The following is a 21,601-nucleotide window of genomic DNA, read 5'->3' as shown; positions in this document are numbered from 1 at the left end:
AGTTCAATCGATCATATGTACACATTATTAACACATGGCATCTAACCATCTCATAGTTAAATATTCGTATCATCGTTATTCGTATGTATTAGTACAAAGTTATAGACTCGTTACTTCATTAGTGATCTTTTTAAATTTATCTATTTATACATTTCATTAATATAACGTTTTTATAATTTTTACGTGTATGAAAATAAAGATATACTAGTAGTTTAGTAGATGTTTTAATACGTGTCTTGGGCACTGATCCCGATCAAATGGAGCAAAAAAATACTAAAGAATTGAGGGAATAATATTTTTGTAGATGAATGTACAACACACAAGCACACACGGATCACCACTCTCAACCATATATTAAAAAATCAATGGTTAGATGCTTTCTCCCACAACACACACGGATCACCACTCTCAACCATAGATTAAAAAAAATCAACGGTCCTCCTCATACTGGTGTTGAGATAGGGTAAAGGTTTTTTTTTTTTTTGCTGTTGATAATTCCGCCTCATTCCTGATAACTCCCTCCTCTCATTTCAATCTATTGAGAGTACTCATCTCTTTCTCCCTCCTCCTTTTCTCTTTCCTTCTCATCCCATTAATTTCCTTCATGTTTCTCTAAATTTCAAGTACTGATCTTTTCTCATAATTCAAGATCTATTGTCAAGGTGAGTTTGTATTTTTGTTTTTCCGTATTAAAGGGCTAATTTTCAAATTTTCGTTTTTCCTTAATGAAAATTTATTTTCTTATAATTGTATATAAATTTTGTTTTTTTTTTTGAAAAACTTTGTTCGAATTTTCTTTTAGTAATGATAATTGAATTTTTTATTTAGTTTTCTTGTTAATAACGTGGTATTAACAATGTTGCTGCTGAATATCGTGGTATTCTAGGGGAACTTGGAGTTAAACTTATTTTCTTCAAAATTTGTTTATGAGGTTTGAATCTTATGTGTTTCCGATTTTGTTTTGAGCTTTTTTGAAATCGATTTTTCTTTTTAATATTATTCCCTTTTTGTTATACATTTTTTTTAACTTTAGTTCTTTTATAGAGTTAGATCTAGTTTATAATTTTTTTTTGAAGCCAGTTCTAGTTTATAATTAGTTTAGTTTATTTTCGATCACTTCGTTTTTTTTTAATTAATTTTCATTATTCTCTTTTTTTTTCACTTCTTATGTGATAGTCAGATCTGAGATGTTGATGTATTTTATTTCTATTTTCATTATTCTCAATATCCTTTTTTAGTTCTTCAAAATTTTGTTCTGGTACTTTTTTTCGTTTTTAATATTTATTCTTTTGCTTTTCCTGCCAGTTCGTTATTATGCTCGTTTGTAAATTTATCTTTTTATTTCGTCGTTCGGTTGATTTTTTTTTTTAATCTTTTATATCTGTTACTATAATTTCTGATTTATATTTCTATAGACTAATTTTGTTTTTTTTTTTACTATGTCTATATTTGTTTTTATTACAGGTAAAGATGTCTACAAGCTAAGTTTGGAGTGGAGAAATTTGTAATTGAAGATCTAGAAGATATCATTTACAATTTTTTTTTTTGCTTTGTGTATCATTATTGCTATTTGTATTATATTTGTAACACTTGAGATAAACAAGTATGACATTTAAGAAATATTTTTGTATTTCGTAGGAGTATTTAATATTGCAAAAAAAATAAAAAAAATAAGTAATATCGATAAACTGTTATAAATGTAAATGTAAAATGAAATAAGATTTTTTTTTTATTTTAAATGGGACTCGAGAGACCTGTTGAGCTTAATAAGCGGTCTCAAATTTTTTAAAAAAGAGACTGCCTATCTCTAGTAGGTAGTCTTAGTTTTTCACAAAAAAGAGACCGCCTATCTTTAATAGGTGGTCTTAGTTTTCTGAATCTAGAGACCGCCTCTAGTCAAGCAGTCTCTTTCTCTTAGTTAGAGACCGCCGGTAAGGTAGTCTCTTTGGCTAATTTGGACGGGTCTCTTTGGCTAATTTTGTAGTAGTGTTGCCTTGCTATTTTTAAAAAAATATTCTAAGATTTCTAATATTTAATCCATTTAATTATATCCCGTCAAAAAAAAAAAAAAAAATCCATTTAATTATATAAAAAATTTTGTAAACGGTTCGATTTAGAAGCGGTTTGGTTCATAAACGGTTCGGTTTATAACCAGTTCGGTTTACAATCAGTTCGGTTTTTAAATGGTTCGGTGCAAACGGGTAGCAGTTTGCTAACGGTTCGGTGTAAGCGGTTTTTTTGCAAGTTTAAACGGTTTCGGGTTGGAACCGGTTTCGAGTTAGATACGGTGCGATTCTTTTTCGGTTCGGTTTTCATTCAGTTCGGTTTATATTCGGTTCGGTTTGTTAACGGGTTCGGTTCTTATATGGTTTAACATTATTCGGGTCGATTCGGTTTCGGGTTTACTAAAATACGGTTCGGGTCGGTTTTCGGTTTCAAAAAAATCGGTTTTTAATCGGTTCGGTTCTCATTTGGGTCGGTCGGTTTCGGACAGTTAAACGGTTTCGGTTTGAAATTTGACAGCACTAGATGTATCCATTGTGAAATATATTCTAAAAAGAAAAGTGATGCACCATGCACCAATTTAGAAATGAAGGAAGTAAGGAACTAATTTTTCTTTTATCCCGTGAACTCCATAATAATATTAATTACTCTATCTATTTTTAATATTTAAATTACCTCACTTATATCTTTTAATTTTAAAATTAATTAATTCACCTAAAATAATACTATCTCCGTTTCTTATTATGTGCAACAAAGAGGTATTATTTGTAAGATATAAAATACTTCTTTGTTGCACATAATAAGAAATGGAGGTAGTATATGATTAAAGTTTAACACTTGGAAAAACAAAGGAAATATGGACTAAAACCGAAGAATTATATGCCGCAATTTGTGAATATGCCTAGATAACGAGTGGAGTCAAACACACATTGAATGCAAAAAATGTTGCACATGACTTCTAATAAATCATCCCAAACCTCATTAAACAACCTCCACATTGTCCAAGAAACACGCTGTTGACACTTGGCCACATGGGTCAACGACTTGGCAATTTTATTTTATTTTATTTTAATTGACAAGAAATGACTTGGCAATTGCTAAAGCATTTTCAGGAGAGAGAAGTTAGTGATGAAAAATAGGATTCATACAAATTGATAAATACTCCCTCAATGAAAATTCTATTGTATTGAAATATTATATGAATACCATGATGTTTTCATGATTATATAGTTCATTAGTTCATATTTGACAAAGTTAGTGTTCTCCAAAAAATAAAGTATATTATTTTATTTTGGTATAAAAAAGTATTATTAATATTATTTTCATTTATCAAATTTTTAGTTTCATTTATGTAATTATTATTATTATTTTATAGTTTCTCAAAAAATAATTATTTTATGTTGAATTAAACTTTTCAAAAATTATATTTGCATTGTAGATATTAGGAAACTAATTATATCCATTTTATAATGTGGAAAAAAATAAACCGATCATATTGTTTATCATTAAAATAATATGGTAGTCATATTTCAAATGACTACTATAGAATTATCCCTCTATTCTTGTTTTTTCTCCCAACTTTTTGGATTTTCAAGAGATGTCTTATGACGTATATATCTTCATTTCCATACGTGTAAAATTGCAAAAACGTAAAATTAATAAAATGTACAACAAGACGAATATAATAAGATCCCACATTATTATATTACTTCTATCTCTTATGCAGGTTAATGGCAATTTATGGTCAAACTTTTGCAAATCTAATAAGATCCTACATTATAATATTATTTCGTATCTCTTATGGGTTGATGGCAATTTATGGTCAAACTTTCAAAAGTTTGACCCAAAAAAAAAAACAATGGGCCAAAATTAAGGGATAGAGGGAGTACAGTGTAATATACTCCCTGTACTCCTAATTAATTGATACATTTAACTTGTTTTCGCTTTTCATATATTAACTTTTCCTTTGTTATTTTTAGTAATGTATAAAATATCTTGAATACATTGTTAAGGGATATTAGTACAAAGTCTCATAATATCAACTTTTTTATATAAATATATTTTACTAATATTTAATCATATACAACTATTTTCAAATTAGTGCATCTACATGTGTGTTAAATTTAACTGTATCAAAATGGAGGAAGTAGAACAGACGAAGTACAATAAATTCAAACATAAACATCAGCAGATAATAAATATGAGAGTAGCTATTAGCATTAAAGACATTAATTGAGAATCAAGGTTTGCCTAGTTGGTTGGAGTCTCTTTTTCCACCCTTATTAAAGAAATTCGATTCTCACCTCAAGTAAGTAGTTCCCAATTCCACTTTACTTGCAAAAAAATTCTCCTTACCTAAAAAAAAATAAAAAATTTAAAAATCAACGACATTAACTACTCCTTCTAATTATCGATTATTCAATTAGCTCATTATTTATTTAACGTTGTATTGAAATGTCTCAGTTAACATACAGTTTTATCGCGTTGATGCTTCAACTTGGCGTAACTCCCCTCCATTAGTGAATACTTTGAAAGCAGTCGCTGAACAAAATGTTGCAAGTTTTCTTTTCCCTGGTCATACACAAGGTCAAGCAATTCCATCGTCAATGTCTCAACTCATTGGTCATAAACCCTTTCTTTATGACATATCTGAGGTAGACAACCTTTCTACTCCGAAAGGCCCTATATTGGAAGCACAGAAGCAAGCAGCCGATGTTTTTGGGGCGTCGAAAACATGGTTTCTTGTAGGAGGTACAACTTGTGGTATCCATGCTGCAATTATGGGTGCTTGTAATCCTGGAGATGCCTTAATTCTACCCCGTAATTCTCACGTTTCGACGACATCTGCCATGGTGTTCTCTGGATTGGTTCCTAAGTATATCCTTCCTGAATATGATTTTGATTGGGATATATCTACTTTCGTCAGTCCATCTCAGGCAAGTTTGAAATCTTATTTTCATCTGTTATAATTGCTATTTCCGCCGTTTCATTTTATTTGCTCCATCTGCTATAATTTCTTAGCCCATTTTGTATGCATGGGTGAATTTTATATATATAGCATGCAAAACTACATATATGTTCTTGGCTTTTTAAGTTACCATACAAATAAAAGTTATAATGGAAACTATGCCTAAAAAATCTATACTTAGTATTTAAAAACACGAACCACAAATTTTTCATATGACACATGTCATCACAATTCACTACTCACCCATTACCCCATATGACACATGTCACCTTTCTAAATCTTTTTGTTTAAGTGTTTATGCATTCTATAACTTGCAAATTCAATAAAGAAAATAAAGTGTTTTATTTCCGCCATAATAAAATCAAGTTGATCCAATTAATACACATCACATAAACATATGAATTATAATGAAAAAAAAATGTCTTTTCAACTCCTAGACTTAAAATATAACTTAAACTAATATGTCATTTCATATTCCACGATCTTTATGTATATATAACTAACTAAATTCCTTCATCTTCTTCTACAGTTCTACCTTCTCTCTCTCTTTTTTTTTTTTTTTTTTTTTTTTTTTTTTTTTTTTTTTTTTTTTTTAAGTTTTAGCAATGAAACAATTACTTCATATTTCATATCAAAAATTTCAACTATTGAAAAGCATATCTATATATGAAATAACCAAGTAACAACCCGTGCATCGAACGGGTCAAAAGGCTAGTTATTGCTTTAAAAATAAATCAGTGTATGTACATTTCACAATAATAAAAACCACATCCTAATTATTTAGAAATAGTTATCTCATTTTGACTTTTCACGTTATTTATATTTTGATTTTGACTTGATTATTACCAATTTGTACTCCGTATAACACGAATACTAGTAAATAAAAGTTAAATCTTTTTTTTGAGACCCAGTAAATAAAAGTTAAATTAATTACTCTCAATGTATATTTTTAAAATATTAAATTTTAATAATCAAAGAGATTAATAGTTTAATTGGTGCAACTATTTCTTAACGTAGGGAATGTGTCTTTTGTGTCATTAGGTACAAAAGGCAATAAAGGAATTGAAATCAGAAGGTCTCAAACCAGGTGCTGTTTTTATCACATCTCCTACATACCATGGGATATGCAGCAACCTAAAGGAAATCTCTACACTATGTCACCTCCATAACATACCTCTTATAGTAGACGAGGCACACGGTGCTCATTTCGGGTTTCACCCGTCCCTTCCTTCATCGGCCCTCCTACAAGGTGCCAACGTGGTTGTACAATCGACACATAAAGTACTATTCTCTCTAACTCAGACATCCATGTTGCATGTGTCCCATAATAGTACTTCTCTTATAGACAAGGAAAAAATAGGCAAATGCATTAGTAGCCTACAAACCACTAGTCCAAGTCCCTTACTTTTAGCTTCACTAGATGCTACTACACATCAACTCAAGGAAAACTCTCACACCATCTTTGACAATGCCATTAATTTAGCAACCGAGGCTAAACAAGAAATCAAACAAATTCCAGGCTACGCCGTGTTTGATTATCCTTACATGGACCCCTTACGAGTTACTATTGGAGTCTTTAATCTCTTTTTTTCTGGCTATGAAGTCGACGACTTCTTATATATGGATCAAAAGGTGGTGTCTGAGCTGCCTGGATCGCGATTTATCACATTTCCATTCCTTCCTGGAACTTGTAAAGAGCATGTTCATAGGCTAGTTTCGGGGTTTAAGAACTTTATATTGTCACCAATGTTCATCCAGCGTCATCATCAAAGGTCTCACACTCTTTCACATTCAGTTAATAAACGCGTTGACTTTGAACCGTGGAGTGATATTAAGATGGAACTCACTCCACGAGATGCTTTCTTTGCAAAGAAGAAGTATGTTGGTATCAAAGACGCCGTTGGAAAGATATGCGGAGAATCGATATGTCCATTTCCACCCGGTGTTCCGATAATTACACCGGGTGAAGTGATCTCTGAAAGAGTTATACAAATTTTACAGCAATGTAAAGTTGATGGTAATAAACTAGTCGGAGCTTCTGATCCTCTTGTCTTCAATGCTTATATGTGATGTTTAACCGTATGATTTAGCTTACATAGTATCTTTTACATGATTTGTAATCATTTTAGAGGATTACAATTTATTTACTCAAGATGATAGTGAACTTGAGCTAAGAACAGACATGTATTTTTTGGTATCTTTTAGTTGTTTTATTGTAAGATTTTGTTCTTCAATGTTATTTTCATCACATTACTCATCCAAAAAAAGGTGGTGGTAAACATGTTGCTCATATAGTCATATATATTAAGTTCGATCAGGATAAAGCTGTATAGGTCGTATTTTGGCGAAGATATAGTTTTTCTAGTTTGCATGCTCGTGTTTTTTTGGTGAGGAGAGTGCTCGTATTATGAGGGAGAATGCCGCCTGAGATAATTTTATTTATCAAATTGTCGTTTAGGCTTAACTTTTTTTTACCAAATCTTCGCATGAGTTAATTTGTTTACCAAATTATCACTAAAGGTTTTTTTTTTTTATTTACCAATTTGGTCACTTGGCCGGGAAAATATTATATAAATCTGTCATAAAATGAGATTAGTGAAATTTAACGTTTAGCTATACGTTTGAAAGGACTATATCTAACCTGCTATTCTAAATTTAAGACTATCATAATTAGTAAATCAATAGTAGACTGGGTGTGATAAAACTTGAGTACTATTGATTTGCCTATTTAAACTTGCATCAAAGAATAATATGGATATGACTGACCTATGACCCTAATATTACAAGGCTTAAAACTCTTAAGTGGTAAAGTTCTTCTTTGATGTGGGCTTGGTTTAGCCCAATGAAGAGTTTCATGATCAATAGGACTAAGATGCACCCTTGTGCACCTATTTTAGATGCAACATCAGCCCACAAGCCTAATTTCAAACGCGTCTCATTAAAAAAGCCCCCAAACCAAAATGAGCCCACCTAAAAACTGAACATATTTTTAAAATACAGCCCACTCAACCATCACTTTCAACAACTATTATTTTTAAATATAATTTTTTTAAAAAAAACGTCACTCTTAAATTTAAATTTCTGAAATTTATTACTCCTCTCTATGATTTTCTCTCTCTAACAATCAAACACAATTTACTCTTTCTCTTCAAAAACAATCATGAATATTTGAGATGAGATGAAAAATCAAATGGATTCTCCCCAAAAAAGGCAATTTTATGTAAATTTCACTTAATTTTGTTTGAATTTATATGATTATCACTTAATTTTGTTTGAATATTGTTCGATACTCTACTGTTCGAAAACTTTTATTGGAATTGTCAAAAAAATTAGTGAAATCAAACGGATACCTTAAGTTCACATTCTGAAATGCATATGTTCATATTTTGAATTCTTATGTTCATATTTTGAATACTTATGTTCACTTTCTGAAATGCATATGTTCATATTTTTATGCATATGTCCACTTTCTTAAATGCTTATGTTCATATTTTGAATCCTTTTGTAAACTTTCTGAAATGCATATATTCACTTTCTAAATCCATATGTTCATATTTTTTTATGTATATGTTCACCTTCTGAAATGCTTAATTATGTTCATACGCATTCAAAAATGAACCAATGCATATGTTCATATTTTGAATGCGTACGTCCATTTTCTAAAATGCATATGTTCATATTTTTAATACTTATAATGCATATGTTTCATAATCATATTATTTTTTATTTCTTCAATTTTTTATGTTCATAATTAAATTCCTTATATTCATAATAATATTTTATATGTTCATAATGTAAATATTCATAGTAAATATTTGTTGTTCATGAAATATTCTTATTAAGTCTGTTTATTCATATGTTCTCTTTGTTAAATGCATATGTTCATATTTTTTACGCATATGTTCACCTTTTAAATGCTTATATTCACTTTAAGGAAACCAATGCTTACGTTCATATTTTGAATTGTTATGTTTTCTTTCTGAAATGCATATGTTCATATTTTTTATGCCTATGTTCACTTTTTGAAAAGCTAATGTTCACATTTAAGGGAACCTATGCATATGTTCATATTCTGCATGGTTATGTTCATTGATAAAAAAAAATGCAGAAAATCAGATGAAATTCATACACAGATGAAGTTGATCGATCGAAGCTAAAAAAATTCAATTCGAATGAATTCAAAAAATCAGATAAACTTAATCAATCGAAATTAAGCACAATTCACCACATAATAAATTCAATTCAAAAATTGAATCAAAAAATTGAAACAAAAGAGAAAAATAAATTTTTAAAAAAAAAACAGAGGAGAGAGAAATTAAAGAAGGAAGGAGAAAAAACAGAGGAAAAGAAAATCATAATGAAAGCTTTGATTGAAAATTTTGATGAGAATTAGGAAAGAAAAGAGAAGAGGGAGAATTGGGAAGAAGGAAACCAAAAATTGTTGATTGAAAAGAGAAGATAAAAAATTGGGAAGAAGGAAATGTGTTGGCGCGAAGAATATTGATCGAAATCAAAAGAACAAGGCTGCGTTTTGCTGCGTTTCATTCAGTGAAACATACGTTTTGGGTTGTTGCATCTACCTCTACATGCACAAGCATGTAGCTAAGTATATGCGTTTCATGATGTTGGAGCAAGTTATATATGCTCCTAGCCATTATAGAAGTCCCAACTCCCAAATAGGAAGAGTAGAGATTTTGAAGATTAGTTTGGAAGTAAAGACCAACAAAACTGACCTTATGTTAGTATTCCCTCCGTGTTTAATTTAATAAATGAATTGTTTTGTCTTTTATGGAGTTTTAGAAAGTTAACTAGATGAATCTATTTAATAATAGGTAGTGGGGTATAAGTTTGAAAAGAGAGAAAAAAGTAAGAAGTTTTATAGGACCATTAGTTAGTACGAAGTAGAATATTATTATAAAGAAAAGAGAATATTATTAAAAAAATAAAGAGGAGTTACTAAAGAAAGAAACGTTTCATTTACTACGTCTTTAAACATGTTTTTTTTTTAAAAAAAAAAAATTTATTTATTCAAACACGGAAGAAGTAGCTCAAAAGTATAGAAGAAGGTTAAATGAAGGTGAAAATAAAAGGAAAGATAATTGTCCATAATGTCCTAATCCAACAGTTAAATTGAATGACACCGTAAGCTTATACTTCCTATAATAGAGAATTATAGTCTGGAATACTCTCTATAAGTTTTGAATTTATTTATGTTAATTATACCTTAAGATATTAAATGTTACTCCCCTTTGGCCTTGGCTAGGTTGCTTATAAATCCTAATCCAACTATTCTAGCCTCCTATCTTAACCTCACATTTCTTTTTAGTTTATCCCTTTAAGTTTGTCCCATACTACTTTTGTATTAACGGATCATAACTTTATTCTTATACCAACTACAATTGGTAACACAATTTTATCTCTCATCCATTTCCACCAGATTTCCTAAAATATCAGATCCGATGTGGATCAAATCTACCAATAATTTTGCTCGAACCTACCTAGAAGTAATCATATCCGACCTTAGCGCACCCTGCTCGCTCAACTCGGCTTTAAAAAATGCCTAAATTTAGAATTAACTTTTTTGGTCTAAAATTTGGATTCGGGCTAACTCGACCCGAATTTTTAATTTTATACTTATAGTTTTGCGCAACCTAAAATTATATTATTACTATATTTATAATTTCAACGGAAAAAAGCCCGAAAAATCCACTATTTTTTGCCCGAACATGAGCCCTGCCCAAAATGAGCAAACAATTTTCACCGAAGCCGGCCGACCGCCGACCCGGCCCCTTAACATAACCCCAGAATTCCACAAGGCCACAACCACAGGCCATAGGATACGGCCATACGGGGCTCTGGGAAACAGATAGATAGCAAAGCGACCTTGCTTAGCTAACAAAAAGGTGCTGCAATGGCTTCCACTTCCTCGTCTTTCCCCCACTTCGTAAGCCTTCTCTTTCCCTCTTTCTCTCTCCATTGATTTGTTGCTTTAAGTTTCTGATACTCAATTATTTAACAGAATTTCTGTTTCAAATTCTGCTCCAACAACTCTTCAGCAAGCCGTTCAACTGTAAAAATACATTCTAATTCCAAGGCAAGTTTTCATTTCCTTCATTTTCACTGTTTTAATCGCATTAATACCCGCTTTCTTATCAAATTATTATCTCAGTATTTGAATTTGGGCTCTGTAATTTGTGGGTATAATTTATTGTGTTCTGGGTATTGATTAGAATTTAGGCTTTTTTTTTTTGGTAATATTACACTTGTTTTGTAGTCAATTGTACCAAAAACACTCTAATTAGTACCGATACGAGTTGATTTTAGACTTCTTGTGTGACATTTTGGGTGTATAGACTAATAAGCATTTTAATCTGTCAAGTATGAATTTAACATACTCAGTATTAGTTTATAATATGAAAAATTGAGGAGTTTCTTTTTCAATTGTGTAACAACAATTTAGTCTTTGAGGATTGTGACATTAGGAAATGTGGAATTAGGCTTTTAGCTTAGGTTGTTGATATAATACTTACAATAGTACCCATGTTCTATGTATATTGGCTGTACAACTACTCCGCTACTCGTACTCGTGAAAATTTTAAGATTGAACTTAAAAGTACATTTCGAATACTAAACGAGCCAAACTCCAACTCAATGATCCACCTGAACTCGTTGATCCTAATAACAATAATACATGCTTTGTGAGATAAATAGCGGAAATGGCTGGTTTTGATGTAGCCATTCTTCCACGGCCTTGGCAAAGTAACTTCTTGGTTAGTAAAGTGGTTTTATATTAGCATTTTTAGGGGGAATTCTGCTGCCCTGACGGTGTTACCTGTATCTGAATCAAATTTAAAGTTTGCTGAAATATGTCAAGAGAATTAAGTAGAGTTCCGTGCTTATGTAAATCAATGCAAAGTCTTATCGTGTCATAGAACCTTGATTGGAGGCATAGTCTATGGAAGAACTCAATAAATCCTGGAAGAGTTTGTGCAAGTGAACTATATTGGTTTACATGTATCCACGACCTCAAGTGTAGCTTGCAACAGATTTTTATAATCGCAGATGCTTTATCTATCTTTAGGCTATTAAAGCTTAAGAGAGTTTAAAATCATGGACTAGTTTGCTGAAACAAGTCTAATAACTTATTCAGATAATGCAGTGAGAAACTGCATGATTAAAGGAGAACAGTATTTGGCATAGAACTTAGGTTTAAGACTGTTAGATGGAGACAAAGTAAAGCTGTTATTTTCGATTATTGATGCAGTCCTTCCTTTTATTTCATCCAGAAGCTCAAAGTTACTTAACTGTTATTATCTTGCAGGAAAGTATCATCCTTGAGCAAGAGAGTAAGCAAGTTGAGTTCAAACATGGAGAAGTATGGACAACAACAAACAATGACTCAATGGTTTACCGTCCTCATATGGGTTACCAGCAAAAGCTGCCCCCACTAGTTATTGCCTTAGAAGCTGCTGCTGCAGAGGATGCTGCAAGTTTTCATTTTCCTGGACACAACAGAGGCAGAGCGGCTCCATCCTCATTGACTAAGCTCATCGGTGAAAGACCCTTCCTTCATGACTTACCTGAACTACCTGAGCTTGACAATCTATTTGCTCCAGAAGGTCCTATTCTAGAAGCACAGAAGCAAGCGGCTGAAATCTTTGGGGCATCAGAGACTTGGTTTCTTGTTGGAGGTACAACATGTGGAATTCAAGCAGCAATCATGGCTACCTGCAGCCCTGGAGATACACTGATTCTTCCTCGGAATTCCCACATTTCTGCAATCTCTGCAATGGTCTTAAGTGGAGTGGTACCGAAGTATATATTTCCTTACTATGATTGTGATTGGGACATTGCTTCCGCGGTCTCTCCATCAGAGGCAAGTTCAAACTGGTGCTAGGAACTTTCCTGGTAGGATTTGAAGTAGTTCAACTGCATCTTTCTTTTTCTAAAGGATGATTATTTTAACAAGATGCTGTTTTCATGACAGGTTGAGAAAGCAATCAAGGAATTGGAATTGGAAGGTCAAAAACCAGCAGCTGTATTTGTCACTTCCCCTACTTATCATGGGATATGTAGCAAATTAAAGGAGATCTCTAATCTGTGTCATTCACGGGATATTCCTCTGATTGTAGATGAGGCTCATGGAGCCCACTTTGGTTTTCACCCACAGCTTCCTCTTTCAGCCCTCCAACAAGGGGCTGATCTGGCTGTTCAATCCACTCATAAAGTGTTGTGCTCTCTTACTCAGTCATCAATGTTACATCTATCTGGAAAACTTGTTGATAGGGAAAAACTCTGCAGATGCCTTCAGACCCTTCAGAGTACTAGCCCAAGTTACCTGCTTTTAGCCTCACTGGATGCCGCTGCAGCTCAACTAAGAGAGAACCCATCAACGGTTTTTGACAATGCAATCCATCTGGCAATCGAGGCCAGGAAAACAATGGAACAGATCCCAGGCATCTCGGTCCTTAAATTTCCTAATTACGCTGAGTTTCCTGCCATTGATCCGTTACGGGTGACTCTTGGCTTCTATGACCTTGGTCTCAGTGGCTATGAAGCTGATGACTTCTTGTTCATGGATCAAAGAATAATTTCTGAGCTCACCGGGTCTCATTCCATTACATTTCCATTTACTCCAGGAACTTGTAATGAGCATGTCAATAGGCTAGTCTTAGGGGTCAAGAATTTATCATCATCTTCCCTCTTGCGTTGGAGGAAGAAGCAGGGAATGAAGCACACTGATCTGAAGCCCTATAATGATATCATAATGCAATTGAATCCACGTGAAGCCTTCTTTGCCAAGAAAACACGGGTGAATATCAAGGACACTGTTGGAAAGATATGTGGAGAGTTGATATGCCCGTATCCACCTGGTATTCCAATAATGATTCCTGGTGAACTGGTCACGGAAGGAGCTTTAAATCTCCTACTGCAAGCTAAAACTTTAGGCGCTACATTAAGTGGAGCTTCTGATCCTGGTCTTACATCAATGGTTATCTGTGATGTTTAAGCAGGCCTTGACTCACTTCTCGGATGCAAAGTTAAGTAAAATATTCTACTATTACGGTGGACAAAGTTCAGTTCAGTTCAAAGTGAGTTATTGTAGCGTCTTCTGCAAAATAGAAAGCTATGCATAGTTGTACAAAGAGAAGTTATGTGGTGCACTGGAGCAACTGGATGGAACTTACAGCTCAAGAAGCAATTTGAGTCCCTGTCGTTATCAGCTGTGTAGATTATAGACAAAGTATACATTAGTTATCTGGACCGGCGTGTAGCAGGGTTACATCAAAGTGACCTAGATGATCTGGTATGGTAATGTCGCTTACTGATTACAGGACCTATTTGGACAAGCATCTGCACACTCCGTCAGGGACAGTCATATTGGCTCTAAATGTCAAATGTAGTAATCACAGCTCAGAGCTGATTTTTCAAGTTATGTTGATTTACAAGATTCTTTGAATCCTTGCTAAAGTTCTCTCAATTCTGCATAGTTCTATAGCGTTGGTTTTGTGCACAAGATGCATATGAATCTTCTCTTAGATCTTTCCCTTAGCTAGACTTGGCAAAACCAATTTGTATCCATTTATCGGACCTAAACCAAACTGTACCTAAATTTGAAATGTAAATTTGGAAGTTCATGCCTTGATGTTGTCTTGAACCAATCTTGGCCATGTGACCTACATTGTCTTTATAGTAAAAGTTTTGAATACTCCTTATTTTTCTTGGCTGTTTTTTCTGTTACCTTGATTATATTGACATAGAAACTCCCTTCTCTGTTTTTATCATAAAAAAAAAAAAAAACTTCTCATCTCTCATGCAAGAATTACTCGTCCATAAGTGGTTGTAGTTGCTTACAGCCAATTTTAACATCTTAGAAACTTATTCATGTCAGTTTCCGGTTAATCTGAGTATGCAAGATAGTTGACAGTAATCTGAAAATAAATTACAAAATTTACATTTTCATATCTACATTCCTTTTATACTTGTACATTTAGTATTTTACAAACCCCTTCTCCCAAGAAAAAAACATTCCTTTTCGACTGTCGGTTCTAATACAAATATTACTATACATGAGAGAAACACAGTGACAGAAAAATTTTGAATTCTGTTTAGCATTTCATGGCTATTATACACACTCGTGACTTGAGAAGCAGCAAGTTTTAAAAATATTCATTGGACTTAAGTTCATTGCTGCTCTGAGGATACAGATTCTACAACTGGGGCAGAACAAAATCTTCTCTTGAGCTGGAAAAAGAATGGAATGTAGACAAGAAGTCTACATCCCAGACAGTTGTTTTTTTGTACCTATCACACCACTCTGCATATTTTTGTCTAGGAGTGTTTCTAGTGACCTAGAATATCTTCTTCTCGCTTTCCCTGCTTCTTTCAGTAATTCTGCCAACCTCCGCTTTTCCTCATCCACAATAGGATCAGCTGTTCCGAGCTTCTCTTCTCTCATCACCACCACGAATTCCAATAGTTCAATTGCATCATCACATCTGTTTTACATCCAGTAAAACGTCAAGAGAAATTATATATTGAAGTTTAATTCAAATGTAGATAGAAGCTATTAATGAAAAGAATGTTTTGAAAATAAAAAACAAAAAAATTTAATTTCCTTAGAGATGAGAAAGCCATTTTCATCCTTCAATACTGATCTTGATCCCAAATAATCACTTCTTTTTGTGGTGCTTTATAAACTAGAAGTCCTTAAAAATATAATGTAGTTACCTGCTGCTTCAATCCAATATTTTTAAAAATGCATCTTCTACGAGGACTGTGAACCATATATAAAATGGCTGATAACAAGTTTCATTCTTGCTGATTTTAGTGGCAGTGTAATTGCCATGTCAGTTTTAGACGAAAATTTTAAAGGCATTAGAGGATGATTGCCAAGGTGAAACTACTTTTACAATCACAGAACACTAAAGTGAAGAAAATACAGGTTACTAAAGTGGAATTTGTCATACCTATAGGCTCTGGCCACTACCATGGAAATTTTCCTGAATAAAGCTAAAATAAAAACCAATGTTGTATATTATGCAGGAGAGGGAGGATGGATACATACCTTCCAAGGGCATCATAAGTGCCTGCAAGATTGCTGTAAACCCCTAGAGTATCAGGGTGAAACAATCCATATTCTTGCTCTAAAATACTCATGGCTTTGTCGAAGAGCTCAGCAGCCTCAGAAATTAGACTGAGCTGTACACAGGTAAGGCCTAGTTGATTCAAAGTGATCGCGTAAAGGGAAGACTTCTTTTCCCCTGAAACCTCAAACTTCAAAACAGAACTTTTAAGGAAGTTATATGAATCGGAGTAATTCCCTAGCATATAATTTAACACCCCCATTTGAGCTTCAATTCCTGCAATCTTGCTCTTCTGTGATGCCTCATCGCTGTGTAGTTCAAGTGCCTTGTTCAGTAGTTTAATGGACATATCAAGCTCATTCATTGACTCATAAATAGCAGAAAGATCAGTTAAACCATTTGCAATATCCTCCACATCAGTACCCTTGGGTGGTGGCTTACAATAGATCTCAAGGGCTTTTTCACAATATGATACTGACTCGCTGAATTTCCCTATCTTGCTGTAAAGCTCTCCCAAACGAACAAAGACTGAAGCAACGGTTGGATGGCTCTTTCCTTTGCTAGACGTGAAAGCATTGAGTGCTTTTTTGTAAGTGAAAATTGCATCATCATATCGAGCCAAGGCTAAATATGCATCTCCAATGTTACAGTCAACAGCTGCAACATCTGATTCCTGCCCGTTGCAATGCATAGCCACGCTTGCTAATACATAATGTTCAAGGGCAGCTTCATAATCGCCCTTTGAATCACAAATTAGGCCCATTAATCTTCTGTCTGCAGCTTCTTTGACTGAAGGGGGGCAGCCATTTTCTTTATGGATGTTCAGAGCCAGTTTACAAAGCTTCTCGGCCTCATCAAATTCAAGTATTTGAAGATAAGCCTCTGCTACATACCGACAAGTCTCTCCAAAACGGGGGTCCTTAACTCCAAGAACAGTTCTCTGAATCTCTAAACCAACTTTATAGAGATTAATTGCCTCCTCTATTTGACCTAGGGATGTCAATGGGGCGGGGCGGGGCGGATGTTGGCCTTCCCATCCCCATCCCCACCTAATATTTTCATCCCCATCCCCATCCCCATCCCCGCGGCGGGTCCAATTTTCATCCCCATCCCCGCCCCACCGGGTACAACTCCAAAACCATCCCCGCCCCACCCCCCACTTGGATATCCATCCCTACCTTATCCCCACCAAAGACCCGCCTAATCCCCATCCAAGATCCACCTAATCTCTGTATCTCAAATAAACAATCTTACATAATTAATACGAATTATAAAATAAAACATTCTACACACATTTTTGTGTTATAATATAAGTGTCATACAAAGTATTATAATTAATATTGTATTTCACGTAATTATTTTATAAATAGTATAAAAGTATGTAATTTTTCTTTAAAAGATATATAGATGTGGGTATGAGGTGGGGATGGGGCGGGTATGAAGTGGGGCAGGTGGGGCGGGGCGGGGATGGGGCGGGTACAACTTAAAATCCACCCCCGCCCCATCACCCATGGCGGGTATGGTTTTTATCCCCATCCCCGCCCCACCACCCGCCAAACTGAGACCCATCCCCGCCCTACTGGGGCGGGGATGGGGCGGGTCTCCTACTTGACCCGCCCCACTGACATCCCTAATTTGACCCATCATTGCATAAATGTCACCCAACTGCATGCACCCCACAAATTTTGCAAGGGCATAGCTTTGGCCTAGCTCAATGTTAGGAATTTCAATAGAATGTTCTAGAAGAGGAATTGCTTCCTTGTGTTTTCCTGCAGCACAATGCATTGAAGCCAACAGATGCAAACAACTTACATAATCCAAACTCGGCCTCTTATCAGAACTAGCACAACTTTCAAATGATTTCTTTGCTCGAAGGGCAAACTCAAATGCCCTTTTTGGGTTGTCTCCCAATGTATTTATATCCCGAGCTTTCTTCAGTAAATATGGCCCTAAGTCCGGGTTTTCAATTCCTTTCTCCACACCTCCTCGACCAGTTCCATTATGATTCTTAAAAAACTTATCTTCACCTGAAGAACCTGATATCGATCTTCTTGAGGCATTCCTCTTGCCACTAGGAGGCTTCTCAATAATAGTTTCAACATCATTTTCCTTCCACTCCACTTTTCTTCCCTTATTAGCCTTCCTCGGCTTCTTCTTCTTCTTCTTCACACTTTGTGGTGTTTTATCTTCCACAACCTCCTTTATATCCTCCTCGGTATCCACAACATTATCAGCTCCCACAAGATGTCGAAGCTCAGAATCAATCCTCGACTCATTACCATAGCTTGTCACGCTATGTGTTGATTGGGATTCATCAGAGCTCTCCATATCACAGATATTTTGATACAGCTGTTCGATTGAGTTGTCAACAACATTAAGAACTGCTAGATCAATTGAACCAATACTAGCAGAACCAGGACTCAGAGGACTTATTGGTGATGCATGTTGGTTCTTATGGCTTCTTTTGAAGTTATATAAGCTCCCATTATGGCTCGAATTCCTCTCTATATCATCATTCATATCCGTTCCAGGCATTCCTAATTCGAAAAATCGTGTCAATTCACATTCTAATATACAATGTGCAATTACATTCAAGAAATACCGAAACACTTACCTTAAAAATAAAAAGTGAAAATTCTACCCACATTTTTTCCCTAAATAATCCTTATCAAAATCTCATTTAATTTCTTCTTCATTCACTTACACTTTATCAAACATGGTTTTTATATCATTCATTTTTAATCAATCAAACCTCACTATTATTAAAAATTTCATTCGCCTTTAATCAACCGAACCCACTGATTTCATATTGTATACACCTTTCGTAAATGTTTACAAAAGACATATGAAATTTAATTAGATATCAAAGGGAGTACATCATTTCTCTTTTCTCCTATCAAAACAGAAAATCAATGAAACAGAACATATACAGAGTTCAATTATGCAAAATCCAAAAATACATATTTCTATCCACCAATATTTAAATAAAAACACAAATTCCACAATGGTTTAGTTCTAAAATCATATGAAAATGTATATAATTTATTTAAACAAACAATGAACCAACACAAATTCAATAAAAATTTACAAATATAAAACAGAACAACAAAAAATCATATACATTATGCAAATATAACAATAACGCCCACATTTTTTGAAAAAAAACATGAAAACTAGGGAAGTTACACACCTTGATTAAGAAGAAATCTTCCAAAAGCTTCCCTCGAATGCAAGAATGAATCTTTTTTCTGGGTTTAACACCCAGAAAAAAATCAAATGATTTGAGGAGGAAAATAGGAAATGTAGGTATGATAATGAACCAAAAAAAAAGTAAAATTTTGAAATAGAAATATAATGGGTAATTTATATTGTTAGTATTATCTTTTAAAAAGGGGTTAGCAGAAGAAAAGGATGGAAGGGTAATTAAATTTTGAAGCAAACAAAGAAGGTGACCTTTCTCCCACCACCATTTGCAAATATTGTTAATTAATTTTCTATATTGAAGGGAAAAAAATGAATATTTTGGGTGGTTTGCTTAGTTTACAGGTTGGCGCGAATAACGAATTTCTAAGTGTGGAAAAATGGAAGGACATTCATTCTTGTTGAGTATACGAGAGTTTCTAAGTCTCTGTATGTGCGCTTGTATGCACATGGACGGACATTACTTGTAGATTTTATCATCTCTTTGAGGCTTGTTTTGCTATGTTTTCGGTTCGCCCATGTGTCATCCACTTGGATTTGCTTCGTCTTGGGACTTGTGAGCTCGAGGTGAATATTTAATGCAAAAATTCGAGAAGATAGAAGAGTACTCCCTCGTAAAGTATTCCCTCTATTTTTAAATACTTATTTCACTTTTATTTTTCGGCCATTTTTAAATATTTACTCTATTTTCTTATTTAAAAAGGTTTTACAATATTTAATTTATTTCTCTCATCTACTGGACTCACCATTAATCAAATTTTATTAATTTCATGTTTTCTCTCTCCAATTCTCTCCACTACTTTTGCTTTTTACAATTTTTTATTTTTTTACCTACCCCACAATCACCATATTTTATTACTTTCTCCAATTTCTCCTAAAACTCCACACATGGAGAAATGGAGCAAGTATTAAAAAACGGAGGGAGTACTAAACTACTTCCTCCGTTTCTTTATACTTACAACACTTTTTTAAAATGAAAATGTCACAATATTTACAATACACTATAATTAGAAAGTTTTTATTTTTTTTTTAATTTTTTTTTATTAATTTTCCTTATTTTAATCTCATGGAGCACTAAATTATACCGTTAACCATTTGTCATCCTCATTTTAAGTGTCTTAAATCATATTACCCCCACTTTTCTTAAATAGCGTGAAAAAAGTGTGTTGCAAGTATAAAGAAATGGAGGAAGTATCACTTAGGGCCTGTTCATATTTACTGAGCTGAACTGAACTGAACTGATTGGAACTGAACTGAACTGAACTGAACTGAATTGAGCTGAAATTAATATTTTATGTGAGAGGGAAATTAAGAGCTGAACTGAACTGAACTGATTGGAACTGAACTGAACTGAACTAAACTGATTGGAGCTGAACTGAACTGAACTGAACTGAAATTAAGTAAATATGAACAGGCCCTTAATATTTGGCTCACATTTCTTTTAAGTTCGTTCTTTTAAATTTGTTCTATAATAGTTTTGGTTGCGGGATTTATATCTTACTCTCACAACCGTTCCATCAACCCCATTACTTTTCTACTCATCAATTTTTTTAACCAAAAAAATAAAAAATAAAAAATAAAATGAAAAAAATAAACTTATCAAAATAAAGGGAATGAATTTAAGGTGACTTGAGTAAGAACTTGTTTTCCATAGGATATAGAATTATAGATGGCTAGTTGGTCGAATTCGACTTGGCACAATTGGTGACCACTGGATTTGGACCCGATTCGACTTGGCACAACTGGGGGTCATGTGTGGTTGTTTTGTGGGTCCAATTTTTCCATTCCAGCTCATTTCGACCCAAATCACATAACCCGGTACAAACTACCACAACCCACTCAACCCCAAACCCACCACCCATATGACCCACTAAGCACACAATAGTATAATAGACTACTTAATAGCGGAGTATTTATTGTACCAATAATTGTTGCAGGGCTTTTTGTCATGACAGCCTTATCCTCTTTGAAGGCCCAATCATCATTGCTATGATAGACTTTTTTTTTCTTTGATGACCCAATCCTTTTTGTCAAGCATATTCACCTTTTATGGCTATTTCAATTATAGCTCAAAACGAAAGCCATTTTTGCACCCTAAAAAACCCATAGTTTCTATCTTACTCCTAGATAAACATGGGCATTGTGCCGTGCTGGGCCGTCACAGGCCGTGTCTGGGCGGGCTCGTGCCAAGCCATGCCGTGCCAGCTTCGCGGCGGGTCGTGCCAAATTTTGGCACACCCCATCCCACGGCACGGCACGGCCCACGTGCCTGGCGGGCCGTGCCGTGCCGGACAGCGGGCCAACCCGTATTTTTTTTTATTTTTTTATTTTTTTAAATATA

At 34.1% G+C, this 21,601-nt stretch overlaps 2 protein-coding genes, 1 long non-coding RNA gene and 1 pseudogene across 3 annotated transcripts; 3 read left to right on the top strand and 1 right to left on the bottom strand.

The window, feature by feature from the left end:
* The first annotated feature begins 244 nt into the window (after positions 1-244).
* Positions 245-1,739, top strand: LOC145593142 (uncharacterized). Its single transcript, XR_014102558.1, has 2 exons — positions 245-662; positions 1,465-1,739. It is a non-coding gene; the product is annotated as an uncharacterized LOC145593142 (long non-coding RNA).
* A 2,073-nt stretch (positions 1,740-3,812) lies between these two features.
* LOC145591872 (uncharacterized) lies at positions 3,813-7,049 on the top strand (annotated as a pseudogene).
* Positions 7,050-10,705: 3,656 nt separating this feature from the next.
* On the top strand, positions 10,706-14,610 carry LOC145593140 (uncharacterized). The gene is made up of 4 exons (XM_081649650.1): positions 10,706-10,916; positions 10,992-11,066; positions 12,294-12,848; positions 12,960-14,610. The coding sequence occupies exons 1-4, from the start codon at positions 10,884-10,886 to the stop codon at positions 13,980-13,982; spliced, it is 1,686 nt and encodes a 561-aa protein (XP_081505776.1). The 5' UTR covers positions 10,706-10,883; the 3' UTR covers positions 13,983-14,610.
* A 254-nt stretch (positions 14,611-14,864) lies between these two features.
* Positions 14,865-19,786, bottom strand: LOC145593139 (protein KINESIN LIGHT CHAIN-RELATED 2-like). The gene is made up of 4 exons (XM_081649649.1): positions 19,250-19,786; positions 17,700-18,596; positions 16,041-17,049; positions 14,865-15,471 (listed from the first exon to the last, which is right to left on the bottom strand). Exons 2-4 carry the CDS (start codon positions 18,592-18,594, stop codon positions 15,249-15,251), a joined length of 2,127 nt encoding a protein of 708 aa, XP_081505775.1. The 5' UTR covers positions 18,595-18,596; positions 19,250-19,786; the 3' UTR covers positions 14,865-15,248.
* Between the last annotated feature and the right edge of the window lie 1,815 nt (positions 19,787-21,601).

This window comes from Chenopodium album, chromosome 18 (assembly GCF_948465745.1).
Source record: "Chenopodium album chromosome 18, dcCheAlbu1.1, whole genome shotgun sequence".
Classification (NCBI taxonomy): Eukaryota; Viridiplantae; Streptophyta; class Magnoliopsida; order Caryophyllales; family Amaranthaceae; genus Chenopodium; species Chenopodium album.
The sequence above is the reverse complement of the archived record's forward strand: the minus strand, read 5'-3'. Positions and strand labels throughout refer to the sequence as shown.